Source organism: Pelodiscus sinensis, chromosome 5 (genome assembly GCF_049634645.1).
Source record: "Pelodiscus sinensis isolate JC-2024 chromosome 5, ASM4963464v1, whole genome shotgun sequence".
Taxonomy (NCBI): domain Eukaryota; kingdom Metazoa; phylum Chordata; order Testudines; family Trionychidae; genus Pelodiscus; species Pelodiscus sinensis.
In genome coordinates, this window is record NC_134715.1 from 122,480,723 (window position 1) to 122,504,560 (window position 23,838).

The 23,838-nt window shown below is 43.1% G+C and overlaps 1 protein-coding gene across 1 annotated transcript in view; it reads right to left on the reverse strand.

The window, feature by feature from the left end:
* Nucleotides 1-3,871: 3,871 nt before the first annotated feature.
* Nucleotides 3,872-23,838, reverse strand: part of POLR1A (RNA polymerase I subunit A) — a 57,139-nt gene continuing 37,172 nt past the window's right edge. Inside the window, exons 24-34 of the mRNA XM_006111628.4 lie at nucleotides 21,908-22,122; nucleotides 19,924-20,091; nucleotides 19,256-19,391; nucleotides 17,993-18,150; nucleotides 15,804-15,933; nucleotides 14,861-14,977; nucleotides 13,748-14,005; nucleotides 12,766-12,966; nucleotides 11,868-11,985; nucleotides 10,849-11,013; nucleotides 3,872-4,917 (exon numbers count right to left, since the gene is read on the reverse strand). Of these exons, the coding sequence (XP_006111690.2) occupies nucleotides 4,817-4,917; nucleotides 10,849-11,013; nucleotides 11,868-11,985; nucleotides 12,766-12,966; nucleotides 13,748-14,005; nucleotides 14,861-14,977; nucleotides 15,804-15,933; nucleotides 17,993-18,150; nucleotides 19,256-19,391; nucleotides 19,924-20,091; nucleotides 21,908-22,122 (1,767 nt within the window). The 3' untranslated portion in view covers nucleotides 3,872-4,816. The remainder of the gene's footprint in view (nucleotides 4,918-10,848; nucleotides 11,014-11,867; nucleotides 11,986-12,765; nucleotides 12,967-13,747; nucleotides 14,006-14,860; nucleotides 14,978-15,803; nucleotides 15,934-17,992; nucleotides 18,151-19,255; nucleotides 19,392-19,923; nucleotides 20,092-21,907; nucleotides 22,123-23,838) is intronic.

Below are 23,838 nucleotides of genomic sequence, written 5' to 3' on the forward strand. Positions count from 1 at the left end.
GCTGGACATGGATTTTAGCTGTATAGAGAAAGAGTTTGCCCAAGAGGGATGGGGCAACCCTAAATGGGATAAAGAGATGTTAGGGAAAGATGCTTGCATCTGGCTGTTAAAGGGTGTGTGGCAAGCAGCCTGTACTAGCTACTGGAACTTAGAAACAGAGCTGATAAGGTTGCAGAGAGAGAAATACGAACTCTGGGAACAATGCCAGAACCTAGATACCCGGATCGCTCTGCTGCCTGCCACAGTGAGTGCGGGGGGGTTCAAACCCTGCTGCTGCCAGGCCCCTTATAATCCAATGGGCCACCCTGACCCCCGTCGCCATGGCTAAAACAGTCCATAGGCCGGTAGAGGTGGTTGCACCGAACCATCCTATGGATGGGATAGCTCTGCTTGTGGATATAGACAAGGCCACACTGAAACACTCAAGGCACTGGGGCTGCCTGCCCTCAACTCGCAGTTACTTTACTAAACAGACTGAGGCCAGGGATCAATTGGATGTTGCTCATCCCAAACTGTTCCACATGGTCAAGTAGAGCAGCCCGGGCTGTCTTCGATTTGCTAGGGCCCAGGACGGATGCCCAAGTCCTGAGGCCCAAGGCCGAAACTGAAGCCTGAGGGCTCAGCCCTGGGTGACAGGACTCCGGTTACAGGCCCCTGCTGGGCATGGAAACCCTTGAGCTTCAGTTTAAGCCCCTCCCAGTGTAGTGAGGCTTGGGCTTTGAATCGCCTCAGCCCCAAAGATGAGGCAAGGGTGGGCTCAGGCTTTGATCCCAGCACCTAGGTGTAGTAATTTGTGTGTGTGTGTGTCAGAAGGGGTGTGTGTGTGCAATGATGTTTGAGAACCCTTGAACTATAGGGATGTTGACTTGTTGAATATGGGAAGGGGGAGCCCTGTTCAACTGAATGGGTCGAATGTAATTAATTGGTAATAGACTCCACTGTATCTAAGGGTGGGATGGTCCTTTAAGAAGTGGAAGTAGCCCCATCTATGAAGATGATGGGCGATTACTCATTGCCGAGTATAATCATCTTCTATGGGAGTTATGGACCCTCAGGTGGCTGATAAGGCCGGTCCTTGAACCACAAGTTCTATTACAGTGAGGACAGATGTTTCCAGATAGACCAGGAGGCTGATGACCACGACTAGAAGCCAGTCTCCTCTCCTTCCTGAGCCTCTTCTCCTCCTCAGCTTGTTGGTGGGCAAATTCAAAATGCAGGGAGCCATTGACAAAGCTCTGGCTGGGAGGATTTAATTAGGGTTGGTCCTGCTCTGGCAGGGGTTTGGACTCGATCACCTCCCGCGGTCTCTTCCAGCCCTAGGACTCTATGCTTCTATGAATCTTTTCAGGATGTTAATCAATTAGTATATTTAATTTTATTGCATTTCTGCATGTTTAATAAGAATGCATTTTTATAAATTAACATTTGTATTTGTTGCATTATATTAGCAATATTAATTGTGCTGTATACAATATTTTGTAGTTTTTCAATTTTTATATTACTGAAAAAGGATACAGAAGTATATTTTTCTATTTCATTTTTTACCACTTTTGGCATTGTTTTGGCATTCACTATTTATGAATTTATTTTTAACATTTATAATGTTTTTTAAATTATACTTTGGAAAAGTACGGAGACACATGAAGGGATAACTAACAGTTAAGACTGCCAGGAATCGCTGGTTGCGTACACAAAGTAACTGGGTCAGTTTTGCAACCATCAATGAAATATTTGGATGGATTTTTAGGGGATTCTTTTAAAAGCCAATTCATTTTACACAAGTTTACTTTAAGAGGTGTTTTCTTAAATTCTGTGATCTCTTCCTGTGTTGTAAGCAGTTTGTTATGAGACCAAATAAATATTTTATACTTTCTCGGCTTAGTGTTACCAGCTGAGCCTCGAACTTTCTCCTTTTTTAAAATGGTTTTACAGTCCTAGAGCTGTGCTTTTTTTTTTGTCAATTTGAAGTTAAGAGCAGATGATATTTACATATTGCTTATATTTTAAACTGTAATTTTTATATTTAAGCTGAAATTACGTTTTTCAACATGCAAGATAACGTTTCCCACCTGGGCTCTAATAATGGCTGCATTCTAGCAATGTTTAGTTTTACTACCAGGTTAACACCCTGATTTTATTTCTGTTTTTCCAGATATCTGAGACTGTAACCATAAATGTACTATAATTTTTTTTCCTGACAGGCAGTTTCTGCTGCTTTTGTATTTGTTTTTAAACTTAATACAGGTTGAACCACTCCCTGGTCCGGCAACATCCATGGTCTGGCAGGACCGCAGAGTTGCTAGACCACAGAGCTCCGGCTGCAGAGGTTGAGAGGGGCTGGGAACGGATCTGGTCTGGTCTGTGGCAGTCTACAGGGGCAGTGACCTGGGGGGTAGAGAGCCCTAGAAGCAGTTGCCAGCTATCTCTGGTGTTCCACGTCCCCATGTGGCAGCAGCTGCTTCCAGGGCTCCCTGTCCCTTACAGAGAATCCTGGGATCAGCTACCGCTGCTGCGCATAGGAGGCGAGGGAAACCTCGGAGCAGCTACTATCACCCTGCATGCAGGGTCAGGAAACTCAGGGAGCAGCCATCACTGCACACACAGAGCTGGGGAACCCTGGGAGCAGCTGCTGTTGCTGCCACTGCTGCATATGCAGGGCTGGGGAACCCCGGGAGCAGCCGCTGCCACCCTGCAATGCCATGGGCAAGAAGCAATGCCCCGGGAGCAGGCTGGGGTCAGCAGACCTAGGCAGTGAGCCCAGATGCCTGATTTCCCCTGACCCAGAAAATTCCCTTGTTTGGGACCACTCTGGTCCAGATTAGGGAGGTTCAATCTGTACAATTACTTATAACCTTTTTTGTGTTGTGGAAACAAGGATTATGTGTAGCCATCCGAGATTTGTTAGCAATGGACCTAACCCTATCCACAAGGGGATGCATCTCTCTTACTAAGTGATGAAAGGTGTGGAAGACTCCTGGCCTAGTGGATTTATCACATTTCTGAGGGGTTCACAGTGTATCTGACTTTTGAGTTTTAAAAGGGTTAGGAAAGGGAAGAAGGTCTAAGAATTGTAACTAATCCCGGGCCAGCCCTTCCTCTGATTGACCCATTGTGGTGCAGCCCATTGAAAACGGGCAGCTCAGGAGCTGCCACTTTAGCATTGTTAAGGGGAAAGTGAGTGTGTGGGGGGGGAAAGAAGGGAGGAGGGAAGCGCTGAGAGGTCCTAAGTTCTTTGATCCTGGATCCCTGCCACCAAGAACGCAGCTGCTTCGCCCCTGTTGCCTCAAGAGTTCCCACCACCAGCCTCACTGTTCCCCTACAGGCTCTCAGCTCCCCACTGCCTGTCATAGGGATTCCACTAGAGATCTGGGTGACGGCAGCCCACTGGAAATGGGAACCCGACCTATGCAGCCCCACTCAGAGCTGGAAGCCTAGACAGCAGCCAGGCTGGGGAAACCAGGACCCAAGGAACAGCTGGACCCCCCACTGGGTCCTGGCTTTTCTGTCAACTTCATGCCTCCATGCCATGATAAGAATGACAGCCAACAGCTGATATAAGCAATGCAGCATCTATATGGACACAGCATCACCCTAGCTGCACCGACACAAGCCCTATGCCTCTTGAACGTGTCGGTGTAGTAGGGCACTTACATTGGCAGGAGCTAGGCTGTAGCTCATACACTGGCATAATTAGATTGACAGACAGCAGTTTACATCAGCCTAACTCTGTAGCGTAGTCCGAGCCTCATTTGATTCCTGGTAAGTGGCTAACATGGGTCTCAGCACCACATAGTCTGTGCACTTGTTAGGAAGTAAAAGATCCTGCATACTGATGTGAGAGCTTCCACAGCACAGAGAAACTACACAAAGGTGTTTTTCCAACATCAGATGTTCTTTATTGCAGAACCTCCCTTTACACAGGATAATGTTCACCAAAAATAGAAGTTTAAACTCTGCTTTACAATATGGTTACATGCTTGCTTTGTGCAGCCAAATTCACAGCAGTTCATTTTGCTCCAGCTGCTCTAGAAAGAAATCTCAACGAAAGAGAAGAAACAGCATTGCACTGAGGGCCGCTCTATTTAGGGCAAGCACAGATCTTAGAACCGTCTAAAAGAACTCGTGAAAACACAGCATTCAAATCACAGTCCTGGCCAGAGGGCCCGTTAATTGTCCAGACTCACTCTTCTGAATGACTGGAGCAGAGACATTCGGTGCACGATCATTCTTTAAAAATCCTTACCAGTATAGCTCAAATAAATACAATAAAAGAACAAGACTTGCCTCCAGCTCACAAGTTTCATTCCTGTCAACACCCTGTTCCTCAGGCCTTGTGAGCTTATCCTAGAGCTATTTAAAATAAGATTAGGTAGAGATATTATGTGACAGAGCCAAGTGACGCCTGAGGCCTATCCAGATAGGCTGGGATTACCAAACCCCTCAGATATGTGAGCAGACTTTCCTCTTTGAATTGTACGCACACAGCTTTGTTCATCTCGCTCTAGTGTAAACCCATAGTTTCATTTTGATGACTATTGAATGTGGGTGAAGGGAGAGAAAGAAGTACTGGGCCAGAGGAGAGATTTTATGCATGAACATTCCCAAAAAATGCTTAAGTTGAGGTACACCACTTAGTCCATTGGCAATGAAGAGAAAAAACTGGAGATCTACTGAATCCCTCAACAACTTGAAGATATCATTAACGGACTTGCACAAACATTCATTGGTTTTGGCATTCAGAAAAGGCCTACAGACAACTGCAGTGCATGTACAGCTCTCGTGATAGCCACGCCACTTTTTAAATACAGGCAAAATGTTACGTAAGGGGTTGCTTGAGGTCAAACAAACCAGTCCCTCCTCTGACAACTTTTCCTACCACCAGGCATGCAGAAGGAGATCTCAGCTCATCGTGGGCACCTAAGTCAAAGAGGTCAACAAAAATCAGATTAAAGCCATTTCCAAAGGTCTTTCACAGGTTACAAAAATAAAAGTGATCCACTTATTTATTTTGTTTACACAGTTAGATCTGCTGTCTCAGATACATGCTGCCACCTGCTGTTTGGATTCAAGTAATCTCTGTGGAAAATGTGGACCTGATTCTTTTCTCACAGTAGTTTTATACTAGGCCTTGTCTACACTTACCAGGAGATCAGTGCTGCTAGTAAAAGACACCTAAATCAACCACTGATTGTGATCCCATCAATGCTGGCACTCCACCAGAATGACACGAACAACCACTCCCCTCCCCCAGCGAAAACTCTGTGGTAACTCAAACTAAGTATGTTGACTCCAGCTACCCCTAGTGTAAACCTGGCCTAGCGTACCTCTTCTGACTTCAATAGGGTTATTCTATATTGGTAAAAAGAGAAAAGAATCAGGTCCTGCTTTCTGAACCAATTTAAGATAGCTCCTTTTATTAAGTGACATGAAAAGGCAATGCATGCAGAGTTCTAAAGGAAAACACAGTACTTCAGGGTAAAACACTTCAGGGATGGGGGTGGTGTCTGTGTTTAAAGAAGTATATACCCAGACAAAAATAATCATCATTTTTATTACTAGCTTTTGCCTATAAAGGCTAGTTTTGGTGCTTTTTGGCTAGATTTGAAGGGAACTAAAATTATTTTCACTGTAGACGCATTCCATGAATTCTTGTAATTCTGTGCTATTTACAGAAGTAATTAATAGTGTTACACACACTGCAAAATTCTCCTGGCTATGATGTTTGTTTCGTATTGAATTTTCTGGTGTTATGAGCAACTATGCTGTTCATCATTCATACTAAATGTTTAGCTAAAATGTTACCATGTCAACATTCACTGCCATTCACAAAGATGCACAGTTATTTAGCATATGGTAATTCTGGTTCTTCGAGGTACGTTGTCTATACAGATTCCACTTCTCATGTGCACAAGATTAATTTTTTTTGGCCAGCAACATCCTTAATGGCACACCTACACTGTGGATGCTCTCCCCACAAATGCACACCCAGACCATCAGCCATATACAGCAAAGTGGGCCCAACACTCCCTCATTTCCTTCTCCAAAGAGTCCAGGTGGAACAGGACTCCATGGACTTGAAGGAAAAGTGGGTGATCCTGGAAGCCAGGTGGGCCACACTTCTTGGAGAACCACAGTTACTGAATAGCAAGTAACAATTTTTTCCTGAGTGACTGTCCACAATGGATTCCACTTTGGGTGACTACAAAGAAGGGACCTCAGTCAGGAGGCGGGTGCTAGGAGGCCTATTTAAACAAGGATTACAGTGCTGCTTTTCCAAAGCAGGCATCAGAGCTTGGAGCCTGAACTAGGGAACAGTGCTGTGCCAAAGTGTGGATGGATCTCCCTGCAGCGGCTCTGCAAAATTTCTGGAATAGTCACGTTTCTTAGAGAAGGCTCAGAGACTGCTTGAGCCCTGGGAGAATGAGCTGCTAATCAGCACAGATGGATCTATACTTCATAACAGGATTTAGTGCAGTTAGAAGTCCACTGGATGGATACAACCTGACCTGTAATCTTTTCTGCAAATGCTACAGCCTACGGGAGCACCTCCAGGGTCGCATCCTGCCCAGGAAGCATAAAAGAGCCCTGGTGACATCAAGGCTATGCAGTTTCCATTTCCCTGAAAGCTTGAGGAAGAAAGCTAGGGTTTGAATCAACTGATAGTCTTGTTAGTCTTTAAAGTGCTACATAGTCCTGATTTAAATGATAATTGGAAACCTAGGGTGAGTCACCCCAAGGTACATGGAGTAAGGTGGACTAGCTATACACCTGGGCTACGTCTACACTGGCGCCCTTTTTCGGAAATGCTTAAAATGTGGCCCCTTATTCATTGTGGAAAATGGAATATAGAGGTGACTGAAGGATCATGTTTGCTCTTCCACTAAAAGAAGTGGAAGAACAAATGTATCCGTGGATGCAGAAGAGTTTTTCTGGGATATCTCCGGAATCCTGAAAAACTCCTGCAGTCTAGCCATTACCTTGCTGGGTTGAGACAAGATGTGTAGGCTCTGGGATGGGAATGAGGGATTTGGAGGTGGTAAGAGGTGCAAGCTCTGGGAGGAAATCTGGATGCAGGAGAAGGTGGATAAGGGGACACTGGCTCGGGGAAAGGGTGCCAGGCCGAGCAGTATTGGGGTCAGATGTAGCGTTAGGGTATTAAGCAAGCCACAGACTTCTGGATGTGATGGTTCAGGAATTTGGGTTGGGGTATGTGAGGGGCTCAGGGCAGGGGGTTCCAGTGTATGTTAGGCTCCCATGTAGGGTCTGGGGGAAAGGGGAGCGCAGGAGTATGATGATGCTGTGGCCAGATAGGTTCTTAGCACCAATTTGGGGTTTGTTGGCAAGGCTTCATTTTAAAATAAAATACTGTGTCAAACAAAATGTTTCTGCATTGTCTTTATTTCTGAGAAGGGCAGGGAACCTGTCTTGAGTCAGGGGTCACTGACCCAAGAAAAGTCAGTTGGGGCCACACAAGTGAGATGCAAAAAAACCCGCCTCCATCAAGCTTCATTAATGTGGCCCCAACTGTGTTGGTGGGAACAGGGGACATAGAACTGGGGATGGGTGCTAGTGGGTGCTTTGGCAGGGAACAGGGTGCCAGTGGGGACAAAGTTCTGTGGCTTGGGACAGGGGAATGGGGACAGGGCGAGTGGGGGGGGGGGAGGAGGAGTGGAGGCAGAGAGTCCTCTGCATCTGCCTCCTCCCAGGATTCTCCCCGCTGCCCTCACGGGAAGCCAGCGCATGCCTCCTCGGGGCCCAACTCACTCCCCCGGTGCAGGAAAACCCTGCACACGTCTGCACTGGGGCTGCCCCACCCCCGCACACGCAGGGAAACCCCGCCCAGGGCTGACTCACTCCTCCTCTGCGGTGCAGGGAGCCAATACTCCCTCCTGCAGTACACCCGGCAGAGCAGCCACTGCACTTCCGGAATCGCTGGAAGTGGCGCTAAGCTGCAGGACTTCTGTCCATCCCCGGGAAGCCGACACTACCTCCATTTTCACTTGAGGTAGGTAGTGGGGCTTCTTGGGCGTGGGAGGGAAATGGAGGTGGGGCGGACAGGACGCCTCGCGATCGACCATCGACCTGTTGGTGACCACAGATGTAAAATGTACTGTAAGAATTTACATCATCCAGCTGGGTAGGAGCAGAAGGGACTATTAATCTCATCTGGTGAGAAAAAGGATATTGCTGCTAGACTCAGCTTCCCTACCATTTTCTGCAGGTTTTTCTCCTGTCATGTTTCTTACAGTAGCTGGTGGGGGTCGTACCACCAACTCATTGAGTGAGCCTACAAGGTTATGCAGTGTTGGGATGTAGAGGAGGGTTTTCCCATATCAAGACTATATACTGTAGGATTAAGCAGTTGTGGGTCATGTGAAGTGGTGTGTGGTTCACTGTCCTCCACGCGATCCCTAGAGTCGGTATTTGTCAGGGTGATTCCTGGATTCTCCAGCAGGCCAAGATGGCTCATAAAAGCGAGAATGGAGGTGAATGGGGACATCTCTCAATTATATTCAAAGGATAGGATGAAGTCTTCCTCTGAAGGAGAAACTACCCAATCTTGGCCTATGGTGAACTTGAACCCCTGACCCCACAACCTGAGCCAGAGCGCTCATCTATATCTTTGTAGTGTTACTAATCAGCATGGAAGCAGAAGAGGAGGGCAAGGATGAGACTGGTTGCACAGTCCTGGCAAGATCACTTGAAAAGCATCCGTCTGTAGAGCTAGGCACTGGAGTATGGGTACCCACCTACTCAACACCAAGTATGTCAATATCAGGACTAAAAGACTGGTCTTGGGAGAAGTGTGTGCTATAGATTCAGGCAGAACAGTGGGTTTGGCATCAGAGCACCTGATGTGGGCTGTGACTGGCTTTTGGTAGAGTTGCATGAAGCGACAATGACCTAGTGTAGTTTTTGCTTCAGTAGTACCTGAGAGGGTGACCTATACCTGCGCTCATTCTTCTTTCCTACCACTTTCTGAAGGCTGAGTGGAAGAGGTTTTAGCTTTTTGCTGGGCCTACTGGTCTTTGATCTCTTCAAAGAGTGAGCAAGCCCAGAAGACGGGAGTACAGCCACAGTGCAGAGAAGCACTAGCTGAAGAGCCCGGTTCAGGATTCGTAGGTCCTTATGTCTCAAGTTCTGAAGAGGCTCCCATTGAGTGGAGAAAGAGTAACAGACTGAGCATCCAACATCAACATGCTCCTTTCTGAGGCAAAAATGGCACAAAAGCGCCCATCACTGAGCAGAAAAGCTGCATCACAGGAGGGGCAGCTTTAAATCCCTGGGACGTTGTTGCAGATGTAGCCACTAGATCCTGTTACGGAGGATTGTCCCATATTAGAAAAAGGGGTAAAAAAAACCCCAGAAGTATAACAAGAGAAACTACTACTTATTGGCCCAAGAAAGGTCACAGAAGTTCACAGAGTACAGAGATGTGATAGGTAGCAAGAAGAGTGCTTAAGTAAGTGGCAGGAGAGCCCCTTGGATGGGAGCCCTCAAGGAGACTTAGGCATGGTAGGACAAAAGATTCTGAATTTGCATGCTTGGGGCACATGCACAGCAGAAGTGGAATCCATGCAGACAATTGTTCAAAGAACAACTATATGCTTTGTTAACATCACATAAGGAACTAGAACAGTTGACTGTCTTATGCAATGAGCTAACAAAGAGGCTTTATTTTTGACTGAAAAACAGAAGCAAATTATTTGCTGGCACAGCTGTGGCTGAGATCAGAAACACCAAGCACCACCTACTACACTTTTCACTTTCAATACTCCTCACCCCAAAGACAAAAGGTTACATGTATTTTGCCCAATAGAAATGACAGATGACCACCCAGCTGACTAAATCTAATTTGTTGTAATGTTCAATTTATACCACCATAATCCCATCTATGATTTCAATTTCCATCTGACTGCTGCCAACAACTTCCAGCTTGACCTCTTCACCCTTAACCACATTAGAGAACTTTCTGCTGATCCTTTATGCCTTGTTGTTGCTTCCATATTTTGTTTATTTGTGATGTTATCTGTATAACTAAGATTAACATTCACTTGGCAAAGATCATTTAGTATTTCGAAATCTACCTAGGATACTAAATATGTAAATATGGGAAGAAGCAATGTGCCATACCCTCCTTTTTTAAATTTAAGCCTGTATTTACACTTATCCCTTTGCAGATGGTCATGAGCACTGTGCAGTTTTTTAAATATTATCACCATTCTTTCAAGTTTAAAAATTATCTTCTGTCTCTTGAAAAAAAAACCTTAAACAACTAATAGTCTAGCAGCACTTCAAGATGCTTTTCAAGGTTTTCCTGTTACAGACTAACTCAGCTACCTTTCCAGAGCTTCTGTCTCTTGCGAGTGTATTCAGGGTTAAGGTGTGATCCTCCACCCTTAGCTTGTGCCTATACACAGAAAATTATTTTGGCGGAATTTTTAATCGATTTGAATAGAAAAGTTAGACCAGCCCCGCCAGAGGTTACAATGCAAACATGAGAAGGACCTGGAAGCGTTTGAATGCTGTAGACAGTGGAAAAAAAAGACCAGATCTTCAAGTTATAATAGACTAGCCCTATCTGATACTTGAAAAAAGGTTAGACTCCACAAGTACCTCCATGAGGGAGTCTTCTTTATTTCAGCTATCAGCACCATATTAAAGAGAGCATCCCAGTTTTTTCTCAAACTTTTTGGCATGCAAGGAACTCAAATGTTTTAGCCTGTAAAAAGTTTTAAAATGTTGAATAGCTCTCAACAGAGAGAAGAATTATAAAGAGAAACCAAGCAGATGTGAAATGTAGCTACAGTAATGCACAGACTTATAAATCAACTAAAAACTATTTACCCATCATTGTCGCATCCTTCAAAAATTTGTAGCTGGTTTCAAATGTCATCTGTTGCAGAGGGGAGGAGTTAGACTGCATTCCAAACCGATTCAGTGGTTTGTAAACACCCTCAAAACACATGTAATCTGCCACAAGAGAAAGGTGCCGAGGATCTACCTCAATACCTGACAATGCACAGAAAGGGAACACGAGACCATTACAAAACTAAGCAGCATTAGGTTAAATCCCTAAAGTCTAATCAGTGGGGGGTAAGCTCTTTACTTCCATCACTAGGACACACCACCACACAGTGAAGTCATTAATGCTGCAGTAGTACTTCTCCTTTCAGTAACTGGCATCAACTGTCCTCTGCAACACTATCAGACCTCCCCTTTGTTGCAAGAAATAATGGAAATGCGGGGGTGGTGGTGGTGGTATATAATGAGAATTGTGCCTTAGCTACCCAAAATTTTACCATATACTGTAACAGTATGCTAAAACTTTTGGGGCAGTACCTATTTTTTAAAAGACGGCAATAAATATGCATCATCTCTGTTCACCCAAAGCTGGCTAAATAATTTCTGGTCCAGCCACTACAGCACAGAGCTCTGCTCACTCCCTCCATGTGCAGATACCCCTAAATCCCATGCAGTGAAACAAACACTTATTGAGGAACGGTTCCACATTGTCATACACATGTAGGCTTTATCCCAGCAGATGTATAACCGCATAACAGCAATGGAGCTTTGGACATTTGTGCAACATGATGGTGAAGTCTGTTAACAGCCTCTACCAACAAATATCCCAGAGCTCTAAAATAGCATAAAGAAAGTCATGCATTAATGTAAATGGGGATTAGTGAGCAGTTACTGCAGCAGTATTTGTGGACTAGCAGTCCAAAAGTCTTCCCTCTAATGAAGGTGTAGTTAATGCAAAGAGGTCACTTTCCAAACCTATTTCTAGTGGTGAAATTTCCCATCTTAATGAAAATCAGAAGAACCACAATACTAACTCAGTTGATCAAACAACAGTATCTTACCATACACAGCAAACACATCTTTAATTTCCTTTTCAATCACCCTCAGGGCAGCCTCGATTCCATAGGTCTTAGCCATTGCATGAATGTCATTGGAATAAAGTCGGTTTAGGTCCAAGAGCTGAAGGCAAAAAAGATAGGTGCAAGTTATTACTGCATTTACTGTTCCTCTCCCACCTCCCCCAAGATAAGCTGGGATAATTTTTCTCCAAATCTCCACTTGCTCAAATCAGCTCAAGGAGGGCCACCAATATAATCAATTACAAACTGGTCAGATGAAGACACAGCATTAGCTAAAGAAAAAAAATGTACATATCATTTTACACCTGGTCAACAACTTCATTATCATTTACATCAAGAAGAGTAAGGGATGGATATTAAGTAAAATATAACACTTTCAGATGAAATTCCCAATGAGATCTATTAAGGAAAAGTCTTTTACACAGTGGAAAATACAATGTTTGGGACATCTGAAACTCTTAGACAAAGCACTGGAGAATACACTGCATTCAGTAATCCTGCATTTGTAAGGAGATGGGCCATGTGACAGAATAGATCTATTCATCTCTAACTGCTGTGATTCATTTAAGATGGGAGAGCTCTCCCTCAAGCAATACTTTCAGAAACAGCTGCAAGGAGAGTGTAGCCTCTTTGGTCATTATTCTGTTAATAAGACACTCTGTGTCTCTGCACAAAAGTCCAACTGAAATTATCAAAGAGTGACATCTAGGTTCATCTGAGGGAGAAGTAGCACAAGCATTAAAATATGCCGGGGGAGATTTTCAGAGAGTCAGAAGGTACCCAGTTCTCACTGAAAATCAGTGGGGCAGATAGGTGCAAGTCCCCTCAAACCTTATACAGCAATTACATAATTCTAAGGGATTATAAACATGTTACATACATCAGCATATCTGAATAGCTCCGGGAGGTTTATTCCCTCTGTGTTTAAAACAAATTCTCTCTCCCCTTTCTTATTGGTATTTTCATTTAAAAAGCACCGCGTGACTCCCTTCGTCTCATGGATAACTGTGTTCTGCATGAGCGACTTTAGGATAGAGGAGAGGTCAAAGTATGCCTTCATCAGAGGAAGCTTCAGTGAAACCTAGAAGAGAAAGACAAGCAGTATTGTACTGAGCGAGAGGGCAGGGAAGGTAGAGGCTCAACCACTGGGTTATTTCTTTTCAGGGGAATGAGATTCACAACACACACATTAATCCTAGTACTCAATTATTTAGAAATAGACAGATCCTGATATAGCTCCCAACAGATGGGTATTAACAGGAAACTATCCACACCAGGACTATTCAATGACAAACTGCAGCTAAGGCCTTACTGATACGAGCTCTGAACAATTTCACTTTTATTTCAGCTCACCTAGAGAATCCCTTTACCTGCCATTACCTGCCACTTAGTTCAAGTAAAGCTAAACCTTCTTAAAGCTGCATGCTCATTTTACACACCTCAACGAACATGGGCCTCCCTTTGCTGGATATGCGCTTTGGAGGATTATGCAGGTTTTCCCACTCTGAACACGAACATGAACGCGTGCCAACATGTGCGCGCGCACACACACACACACACACAGGTGTGTGTTAATAAAAGCCTCGAGGCAGAATGAAAACCTGTTACTTGCCAATAGAAAAAATACTTTCAGCTCCCAGCAGCTAAAAATCAACACCCAGGAAGTGTTGGCTTACATGCATTAGCTGGAGAGACACCATATTTGCATGTTAATAATAGTAGTGGTGAGACAGAGCTGCAGCACTCTAGTAGAGAAATTTATTTATTCTTTGCATTGTGGTAGCTGTGCATTGTAGCCTGAAGATACACAAGTGCCTGCATGCATAAAAGCAGCAGCTGTTTTCCAGTCATCACCATCTTACCTCACACCAGAGCTCATTTTCTGTGTCATATGTGTAGTTGACTATGGATGGATGACTGCTCATCACAGCACTAACTCTTAGCTGTGTTGAATACTCTAGTTTTGGTCTTTTTCCTTTGTTTGTCTGAGAATTATCTTCATGCTGATCCGCTTCTTCAACATCCTCAGTCTGTTTATCGTCATGCAGCATGCCTTCTTCCTCTTCTGGATTTTCCTCACCATTTTCTTCACCGTTCTCCTCTTCACTCTCATAATCCACCTGAGAGAGATTATATGATTAAAATTCAGTCAAGACCCCATGCACGTGGAGAGCACTGCAGGAACCACAAACCCCTCACTGTGGAAGTGATCTTCCTGACAGGCAAATTGACATATAGAGACAGAGGCGCTTATTCATTTTAGTCTCAACTCCTTTGCAATCATAACAAGATTTCTCAGCATAAGTTTTACTGTGCATTGTTAACTTTAGGCTGCATATCACACATACACACAGAATGTATACTACCATAATGCAAAGCATGGAGGTTTCCTCAAGGATCCTAGGGAGAGAGCAATGCTTCTATAAGGGACTGTAAAGGAATGCCACAAATTTCCACTAGTTCATCTTCCTGATGAAATTATAGCTATCCTTTATTAAATAATAGAATACAGTAGGGACATGTTAATAATATAAACACACAAGAAGAGGATGTGTTTAATTCTACAACAGGGCCATGAATTGAAATAATGGGATGAAATTAAGAAAATTTAGATTGAAATACAACAGACACAACTTGACTCCCAGAAGCATCAATCTTCCATCAGCAGGAGATTGACTAGAAAATCCACCTGGTCTTTATCATCTCTAATTTCTATATTTTTTAGTCAATTAGACTAACGAATACTAGATAGATAGTGTCCAGATCGATAAAGTGGTTTATACTTAATTTTTTGAGGTTCTGGACCAAACACTGCTTCTACCAAAGCATATAGCTGATCAGAAAATAGGGAGAGTTTTCAGTTTCTTTCCCATTTTTCTCTATCATTTTGCTTTAACAAAATTATCTGAACAAGCTAAGTCAACGGCAGCTGCAGGTGCTTAGCACCTCTCTCTAATTGGTCCCAATGTCATTACCTCTTCTTCCTGATTCTCTCGCCGTTTTGCATCTGTAGCATCTGCATCCCCTTCATCTGCTTCACCGTCAACGAATCTTCCTGCCTCTTCTTCCTCAGCATTATGATCATCCGGTGCCTGTGAAGCACAAACTGGTTCTACATTTGATATGCCCAAGGTTAAACAAGAAAAAGTTCAACCATTTGAAAGATTCCCCTGCACTAGAAGCACCCTGCTAAAACTTTGGAACTGAACATCCCCATATCCTTCTACCTGAGACTTATCAATTTATGAAGATGAATATTCAGTACATCAAGTCACACTTTGAACCCTATTTCACAGGAGCAGCAACGCCCAGTGGGTGATACTTTCAGGCTCTACGAAAGAGAAAATTCCGTAGATGATACATCCACTATCACCCTGGTTAGCCAATACCCAAAGCCTTCAGATGAAACCGGGAACTGCCCAGAATACTTTGAAAAATGCTGCTCCCTTAAGTTCTTGAACTGAGAACAAAGCAATCACTGGAGCTAAAGCCAGCCAGGCATTTTCATTCAGTAAATCCTAAGGGACTGCAAGTTTGGCAAATTAAGATGTACTAAACTATTCTAAGCTATTCATTCCCATGCCCTCCTCTGGGAATGTCGTTCTGAGTGGAGTGTGTGTCACCAAGTTGCTTTTCAGACTTTTGTCTACAAAGACTTTTTTGTATATACATAAAGGGCATCTTTAGAAAATCATTATTACATACACAGAGCTTCAAAAACAAAGATATAATCTTTAAATGATATAAGCACTATATGGGGCAAGCATTAGTATTCTATATATAGCAGCATTTTAATGATGCTATTAGATCTCTTTAGAAAAATCTGACCTTAAAAGGATAATGGAACAAATAAAAAAATAAAAAGGATTAAAAAAAACCAAACAAAAAACAAAACACATTTCCCCCTCCCCCCCACACCTGGTTTTCTTGGGATTCTCCACTACTGCCATCTAGATCCTTTCGAGTTGCTTTACGAGTATTGACCATGTTGAAAGATTCCAGCTTTGCGCTCTTCCTTTTAATAATTTCCAGCAAGATTTTAAAGAATCTAAAAGAAAATGCAGTGCAAAAACGTCCAAGCTCAGAAGTACCATAATCACCTTCCAAGCATTGCAAGGTGCTAAGAAGCCAGCCAATTCAGAAGCAGAGGACACACTCATTGATGCATTTAAAGAGACTTTTAAAGGTGGGGCAAATTACTTTGCTTTTCCTCTCTCCCATTTTTTTTCCGAAGAATGATGTAGTGTCTCTTTGACCTGTCCTGATATGAAACCACATGTCCAAAGCATAAACAATTAGTTCACCCATCAAGATCAAACCGAAAGAGGCAGGAGACACGTTTTCAGTGGTGCTGGTTTATTGTCTCTAAGGCCCTACCAAATTTTCAGCCACGAAAAATGCATCACAGACAGTGGGATCCTCTGGTTTATTGTGCACTTTTCCCTTGTACTGTGTGCATTTCAAACGGGAGACCAGCATTGCTCAGACTGGGGGTCCTGACCCAAAAGAGAGCTGCAGAGGGGATGCAAAGCTATTTAAAGGGGTTGCAGTATTTCCATCCTGATTTCTGCTCTTCTTTCAGAACTGGGCATCTGGACAGCAGTGGCTGGTGGCCAGGCACCCAGCTCTGACGGTGGAACCCCAACAGCAGCACAGAAAGAAGGGTGGCAATGAAATAAAATGCCACCTTCACTTCTGCACTATTGCTGGTGGCAGCTCTGCCTTCAGAGCTGGGGTCCTGGCCAGCAGTCACCACTCTTCAGTAGGAATGCGAACAGGTAACCAGATACCTTGTAAGTAACACCTATTACCCAGAAGCAGCCCCCTTACCCAGGGCCTGCCCCCAGGTAGAGGGCTGTTCTGCTATCTCCCAGTCCATGTGGGCTGGGAGTCGGCAGCCAAGTAGGTGGACAGCTAGGGGATGAGAGCAAGCTGGTTCCTAGACTGCATAAGCTGGGAGTCAGCAGCCGTGCGCAGGGCCAGAAGCAGCTGGGCTAGAGCAGACCCTGCCTGCAGCACAGGGGCTGCTCCAGCCTGGCCACAGCGGGCAGAGGGATTTCCCCGCCTGCCCATTTTGTCAGTTAACTGGTTAAACTTAACGGTTAACCGATTTACTCAACGAGATTTTACATCCCTACTGTCCAGTTGCACACCTCTGAAGGCAGTGCCGCTGCAAGCAGCAGCACGGAAGTAAGGGTCACAGTATGGCAAGCCTCTCCACTGTAATCTTGCAATCCCTGCCCCCACAACTCATTTTTGCATCAGGACCCTTACAATGACCACACTGTGAAATTTCAGATTTCAATAGCTGAAATAATTAAATCTGTGATTTTTAAAATCCCATGACATTGAAATTGACCCAAATGGACCATGAATTTGGTAGGGCCCTAATTACCCGAGTCACATTTTTTTAGCAATAAAAGTAGTCAAGCATTTTTTTAAAATCATCTCAGTCTGAACTAACACTGCCAGTGGGAAGAACAAAGAAGGCTGGAATGGTGATGAAGTCTCCCTTGTTAGGCAAAACCCAAACAGCTTTCAAAATAACTGTTCAACTTGAATTTTCTTTTAATGCATATGTGAAGTTTGAATTCAGTGATCTGATGGGAAGGATCAGACTCCTCAATGAAACAATCTGCTTTCAGCCACATCACATTTGGCAATAAACACTGAAAAGCAGCCTCTCTTGAAATGTCATCAACATGGGAAAGTTCATATTTGGTCAGAAAGAGTCATGGAATCCCTTGTTCAACAATCCTGCCTGTAGTACAGGTGAACACATGCAGATGAGGTGGCTGATGACAAAAGACAATCTGTAGTGTGAGTAGAGAACAGTAGAAGAAGATTTGGCCCGAACTAATCATATGATGCATGTGCAGATCTAGACAGTTTATTATTTTGAAACCTTCTGCCATTCTCCATTTAAATCCATTTACTGGCCCAGTGAACAGCTGTGTGGACATTTATTGCACAAATACCTTCATGAGTGTCCAAAACTGAAGCCTCAAACTGCACTGGTGAGATCTCGCAGCCTAGAATGAACCACAGGACTAGACAGATGGGATGAGTGACCATTGAACAGTGGAGGTATTTGGAAGTGAACTCACCGTGTTTCCATGAAGTGTAAGATGTCCCTGGGCTTCAGGCATTTCTCCGCCCGATAGTATTCATAGGGCAGGAAATAAAATTTGATTTGGTAGAGACGGTGTTTGCTTAGCTTCCCTTCTATGCATAGAGATTCCTCAACTTCAACTTTTTGCAAGACCTAGAACAGCAGTAAGTAAGATTCTGCCAACTCCAAGCAAGGCCTTTTCATACACTTCCCAGAACTTCATCCCTTGTCTCCCGTTTAGTTAATCGGTTAACCATTAAGTTTAAGCAGTTCACTGATTAAATGGGAGAGAAGGTGCATGTAAGCAAGCTGTCAAAAACTTTGGGGATGTGATTTGACACTTTCAGCTCAAACTTAACACTGCACATCTGGATATACCTTTCCCTCTTCACTGACCAAACTGCCTTACCCTCTAAGAAGCCAGGAAAGCTTCTCACATATACACCTCACCTTGCCAACAGACTCTAGCTAGTGACTCACATCCATTTGTTCATTGATGGTGTCAGATTCTCAGCACACAGCAGCAGCTTGTGTTTGCAACTGCTCTTTTTCAGTTTTAGGAAAAGATGCCAAAGCAGGAGGAGGAAGAAGCAGAGGTTAGGGGAGCATGGGAAATAGTCAAGAGGGGGAAATACAGGCTAGACCATACTCTAATCTCTCCATTCGTCCAATTGCTTGCCTCCTTCCTAACACGGCAGCTTAGGGAAAAACCTAGAGGAATAGCTAGCTAGTCCCTCCAATGCAACCCTCTAAGATTAACTCATTTCCTAAAGGCTAAAGATAATGAAAATCTCCAATTCGAGAGTTTAACAAAATGAGCGGGTGGCAAGACCAAGACAAGCTACTTCAGGAGATAATTCCTGAACCTTCCCCTCAACATACCATTATGCACTCTTACCCTTTCTTTATGGCTCTTTGGCCAGTTTCTAGCCTGTGACGGTGCTCTCATTAAAAATTCAAGTACATTTCAATTTCTATAGTTACATACTTAGCAAAGCTCTTTTCCAATTATCTGATTTATTCAATGAACTCAGCTGGCAAGAATAGTCATAAAAGGACCTCTAAATCTGTAGATCAAATTCTAGGCCTTTCTCCCTCCAACTCTATTGCAACTTGCATCTTCAGGGCAAATCTAGAGCAAGCAATGGTTTACTAAACAGCAGACTGATAGTGTACCTACTTTGTTGAGCTATTTTTTGAGGCAAGGGGAAGCTGCAAGGATCTGCAAAACATGCGCAAAGAAAAAGTAGAGGCTCACCTCAGCTAAGTACACTTGTGTAAACTGTTTCTTAAGCCTTTTCACCTTCTTGTGAGCTTTTTTGGTATTAAACACAGGAACAGTCATCATTGGAGTTTTAATGTTATCACTAGCGATCATCAGGATCTCCCGCAACCTTTAAGAGAAAATACTCTCTCTCAAACTAAGCTACAAAGGCACCATACAATTGTATACGATTATAGTTCATTTAATGAGGAAGCATGCAATACTCTCTGGAACCACCCAGTGTGCATCTAAAAGCTAAGGCTAGTGTAACACTTGTTGCTTTTCAATTAGATATTCAGTTCCCCATTATCAGATATATACTGAATAAACAGAATATAGCTCTCAACTGTAATATCACCCAGATGAGATCTGAAATGACGTGAAATAAAACAGTACTGACTAAAAATATAAAACAAAAAGGATATTCAATCGCATTAAATTAGATAGAAAATTATATTAATAGCTATTCCATCTCCAATTTGTTTTTCTTTCAATCTATAAAATGTTTAAACACTTATATTTTCCATACAGACACCAGTGATCAGTTACCTTGAGAGATTATTATGCTTTGTTTATACATGCTGTTTCCAATAAGTATTAATGGGTACTCTCTACACGCTTCAAGAGGGACAACAGGCCCAAAGGGAATAAAAGTTTCTTACCTTGGAATACCCAATGTGACATTCATTTCACCTCTGCCGGCAAAGTGAAAGGTGTTCAGAGTCATCTGTGTGGAAGGTTCCCCAATGCTCTGAGCAGCAAGGAGACCCACAGCCTCTCCTGGATCACAGAGGGACCTTTGCCACTTAAAATGCAGCAAGCTCTTTAATCTGAAGACAACAAGAGATGATTGCACACTGAGGTTTAACTCACAACTGTGCAGAGTGGCAACCAGATAGAGACTGAAGCACTACTCTGTTTACGAGAACTGTTTTCTGTTTTACAGCTAGTTTCTTTTGGAAGAGTCAGATATCCATGTGTCTGCAAACACTTAAACTCCACATACAGTAAGCCAGTTCATCTAACTCGAAGGGGAGATCTACATGCAGCAAGGAAATGCAATTCCCAGACTCACGTTAGCTCAGCTCACTGTAGCTCGCTAAAAAGAGCAGCATGGATGTTGTGGCACTGGTAGAGCTCAGACCCAGCGTTGGGCAGGCTTGAACCCTGACAGCCAATCTGAGCCACTGCCACAATGTCCCTGCTGCTGTTTTTAGCATGCTAAAGCTAGCAGGAGTCTGCCCAGCCTTCATCACACCTCCCCTAGGCAGTGTAGGCATAATCTAAGCTTGAGAGGCACAGTCTACTGATCTAAACACAGAATTAAGAGCCTGGATCCAGGGCCGGCCCACAACATTTTGGCACCTGAGGCGGGGAGCTCAAATGACGCCCCACCCCTATGCCCCATCGCTTGGGCCAAAACTTTGAAAGGTCTCTACACAGACATCAAGAACCATTTGCACCTTCATTGGTTGGTTAAGTCATTAAGATGTAGAAGATAATGTGCGAGCCAGTTGATACCATTTGCATAAGAATTAAACTTGTGAATGAAGTTAAGTTCCAACCCTTCTCTGTGTATTTGACTTGTGGAATTGGTCTGAAACAAAACAGCAATTTGGAGATCCATTAATGAGTGTCCAGGAAGACTAAATTATTCTCCAACGGGTTTTTGTATATTGCCTTTTCGGATATCTGATTTGTGACCATTAATTCTTTCCTGTAGAGACTGTCCAGTTTGGCCAATATACATTGCTGGCATAAATCACATTAGTGGATATGCAGTTAAAATGAGCTTCTGATTTGGTGCTAATGGTTCTTATCAGCCCCATGTAACTATTTAGTCTTTAAGGTGCTACTAGACAAGTGTTGCTCAACTTTTTTTTTTGTAAAGTACTCCTCCCCCCCCCCTTTTTTTTTGGAAAAAGTTAAAGTACCCCCAGTACCTACAGTTTTCAGACACACAACATTTTCTACCATGGTTTAAACAACTTAATCGTAGCCGGGCAGGCGATGAAATTTTAAGTATAAAAAGTACAAAAATAATAAAGCATGGTAAAACTTAAAACAAAAATTCAGTTTTCTCCAAATTTCAGTTGTGTTGACGTACCCCCCATTTTTCTCAAGTACCCCTAAGGGTACTCATACCACTAGTTGAGAAACACTGTCATAGACTATTTGTTGTTTAAGTTTTTCCTGTTACAGACTAACTCAGCTATCCCACGGAAGCTTATCTACTCACTGTCTCTTTTTTCCTTCCTCCCCTTCACTTCACTTATTTATTCTTGGATCTGGACTTCCAATACTCCTGTCATCTGAAAAAGTGGGTTATGTCCATGAAAGCTCATGATACCATCTACATATTTTGTTAGTCTTTAGGGTGCTACTAAGACTATTTGTTGTATTTTAAGTTTTTCCTGGAAGAGATGAACTCGGCTACCCCTCTGAAGCTTTTGAACATAAAGGTACCAGCTATGGCCATGGGCACACTGGTCTCCTAGGAACTAGACAGACTCACTAACTCATTTCACAAAGGTCAAGACAGAGCCACCAGATGGTAAAGACTATCACTGCTGTCCTGGATCCTGGAGAGGAAAAGGGGAGGAGGAAGAGGAAAGATGCACTATGTAAATATCTAACAGTTATTACCTATCACAAGAAAGCTCTGATCTTATATAGTTGCTGCTGTTCTGAGCATTCCATTCACCGATGTAATTCTCTACTTCACTTTCAAATGTTTCCGAAACAGATGCAAAATAAACATCTGGACGCCAGACGGCCAGGCTGGGGTCAGGACACTTAGATGTCCTCTTCAGATATTTTCTCTGGCTCTTCTCATCCAATTCACACCACATCTTCTGTAACTGAAAAGAGAATTGCAAAATGAGCCACAGTTTACCCATGCAGCATTACAGCGAGCAACAGAGAAAGGAAAAAAAATGACCAGTGTGCCAGTAAGAGAATATCAGGGGTCTCATGAGACACGTTTATGTTCCTATTATCAGATCCAAAACACTTAGCCAATTTAAAGTGGCTATACCAGCAGTGTGCAATGGTAATTTCACTCATTACTGAAATGCTGCCATGTCTGACAGTCAGGTAGTTCAACAGTATACAGTAACACTATGCACCTGTTTAGTATAAAGTGAAAAATACCTTTTCCAATTACAACTGAAAGTGGATGGGAAGATGTTCTGCAGACAGGATGGAATGAATTGTGCAAGTCACTGGAGTTAACACACCTACTTTTATCAGCAGTGATATACAATCTTGAATATCTCTGTTGTAAGTCTCATCTGAAAAATTGCACTTGTAGCAGAATAAGGACTCCTATTATATGGGGAGCTGGTGCAATATTTCCTCAGACAAAAAGGTGACACCTTTTGAAATACAACCGCCACTTTCCTCAGCTCCTCACCTAAAGTAAATGTGGCAAATCAGTGGAGCTATACTGTTTACACCAGCCAAGGCTCTACCCAACAGGTACTAAATGGACATTTTCCATTTAACTTGAACCTTATCAACACTGACAGGGCAAAACAAGATGATTGTACCGTCTCGGCCTATATTTCTTTTTTCTTTTTTATTTAAAAGGGGGGGGAAAAATCAACTTTTTAAAAATTAAAACAAAACACAAGCTAACACCAAACAAGAGCATTTGATATACACAATGGGGTCAAATTAATTTCTCATGTAACTCCCTTGTCTTCCAGGGCTTAGCTCAGAGATGAATAGGGTCCATGGTAAAAAAATTCAGTTTCATATTCCATGTATCTGCTTTGCACTGAAAGTTAGTGGACCTGTAATCACATCACAAATGTGTAAATCAGATCAGTGACACTATTTATAAAAATTTCAGCTGAGTTACCAGAATTAGAAGCTTCACATTTTACAGTGAACAATTAACCATAGAAACAATTTACCAAAAATTGTGGTGATTTCTCCATCACTGGCAATTTTTAAATCAAGATTTGATACTTTTCTAAGATATCTATTCTAGTTCAAACAGGAATTATTTTGGTGAAGTTCTCCGGCCTTTGTTGTACAGAAAGTCAGACCACATGATCACAGTGGTTCCTTCTGGCTTTAAAAAAAATGAAGCTTTAGGAGCACAAAGTAAAATTAAGCTCCTGTGCAAAATGAACCTACACATATTGGAAATTCAGACTTGTTATAGGTAAACACAACCACACTGAAATCATTGGACTTGCACCTGTTTACACCATTTATCTGCATGTTTGCTTTATTAATAAGAAGCTACATGGTACAGGTAAGCACTCTGAAGTATAAGATTTTGAATAGTTATACTATTTGAAATAGTAGGCACGGCTGATTCAGCCTTTTACCCTCCCCAATTAAATTAGGCTTTCACCTAATTTGCTATGCATCAGTCTGTCAAAGAAGACTACTCTGTGGGGATGTTCAAGATCCCAGGGCCTACCTCATGTTTTAGCCCTCGGCCCACCATCAAGCAGTATACATTTACCAGGATGGCACATTCCACCTCAAAGCTGGCTCCATCTCATAGCTCAGACAGCACTTTGGGATACAAGATATGATATAGAAGTAACATGGGAGCA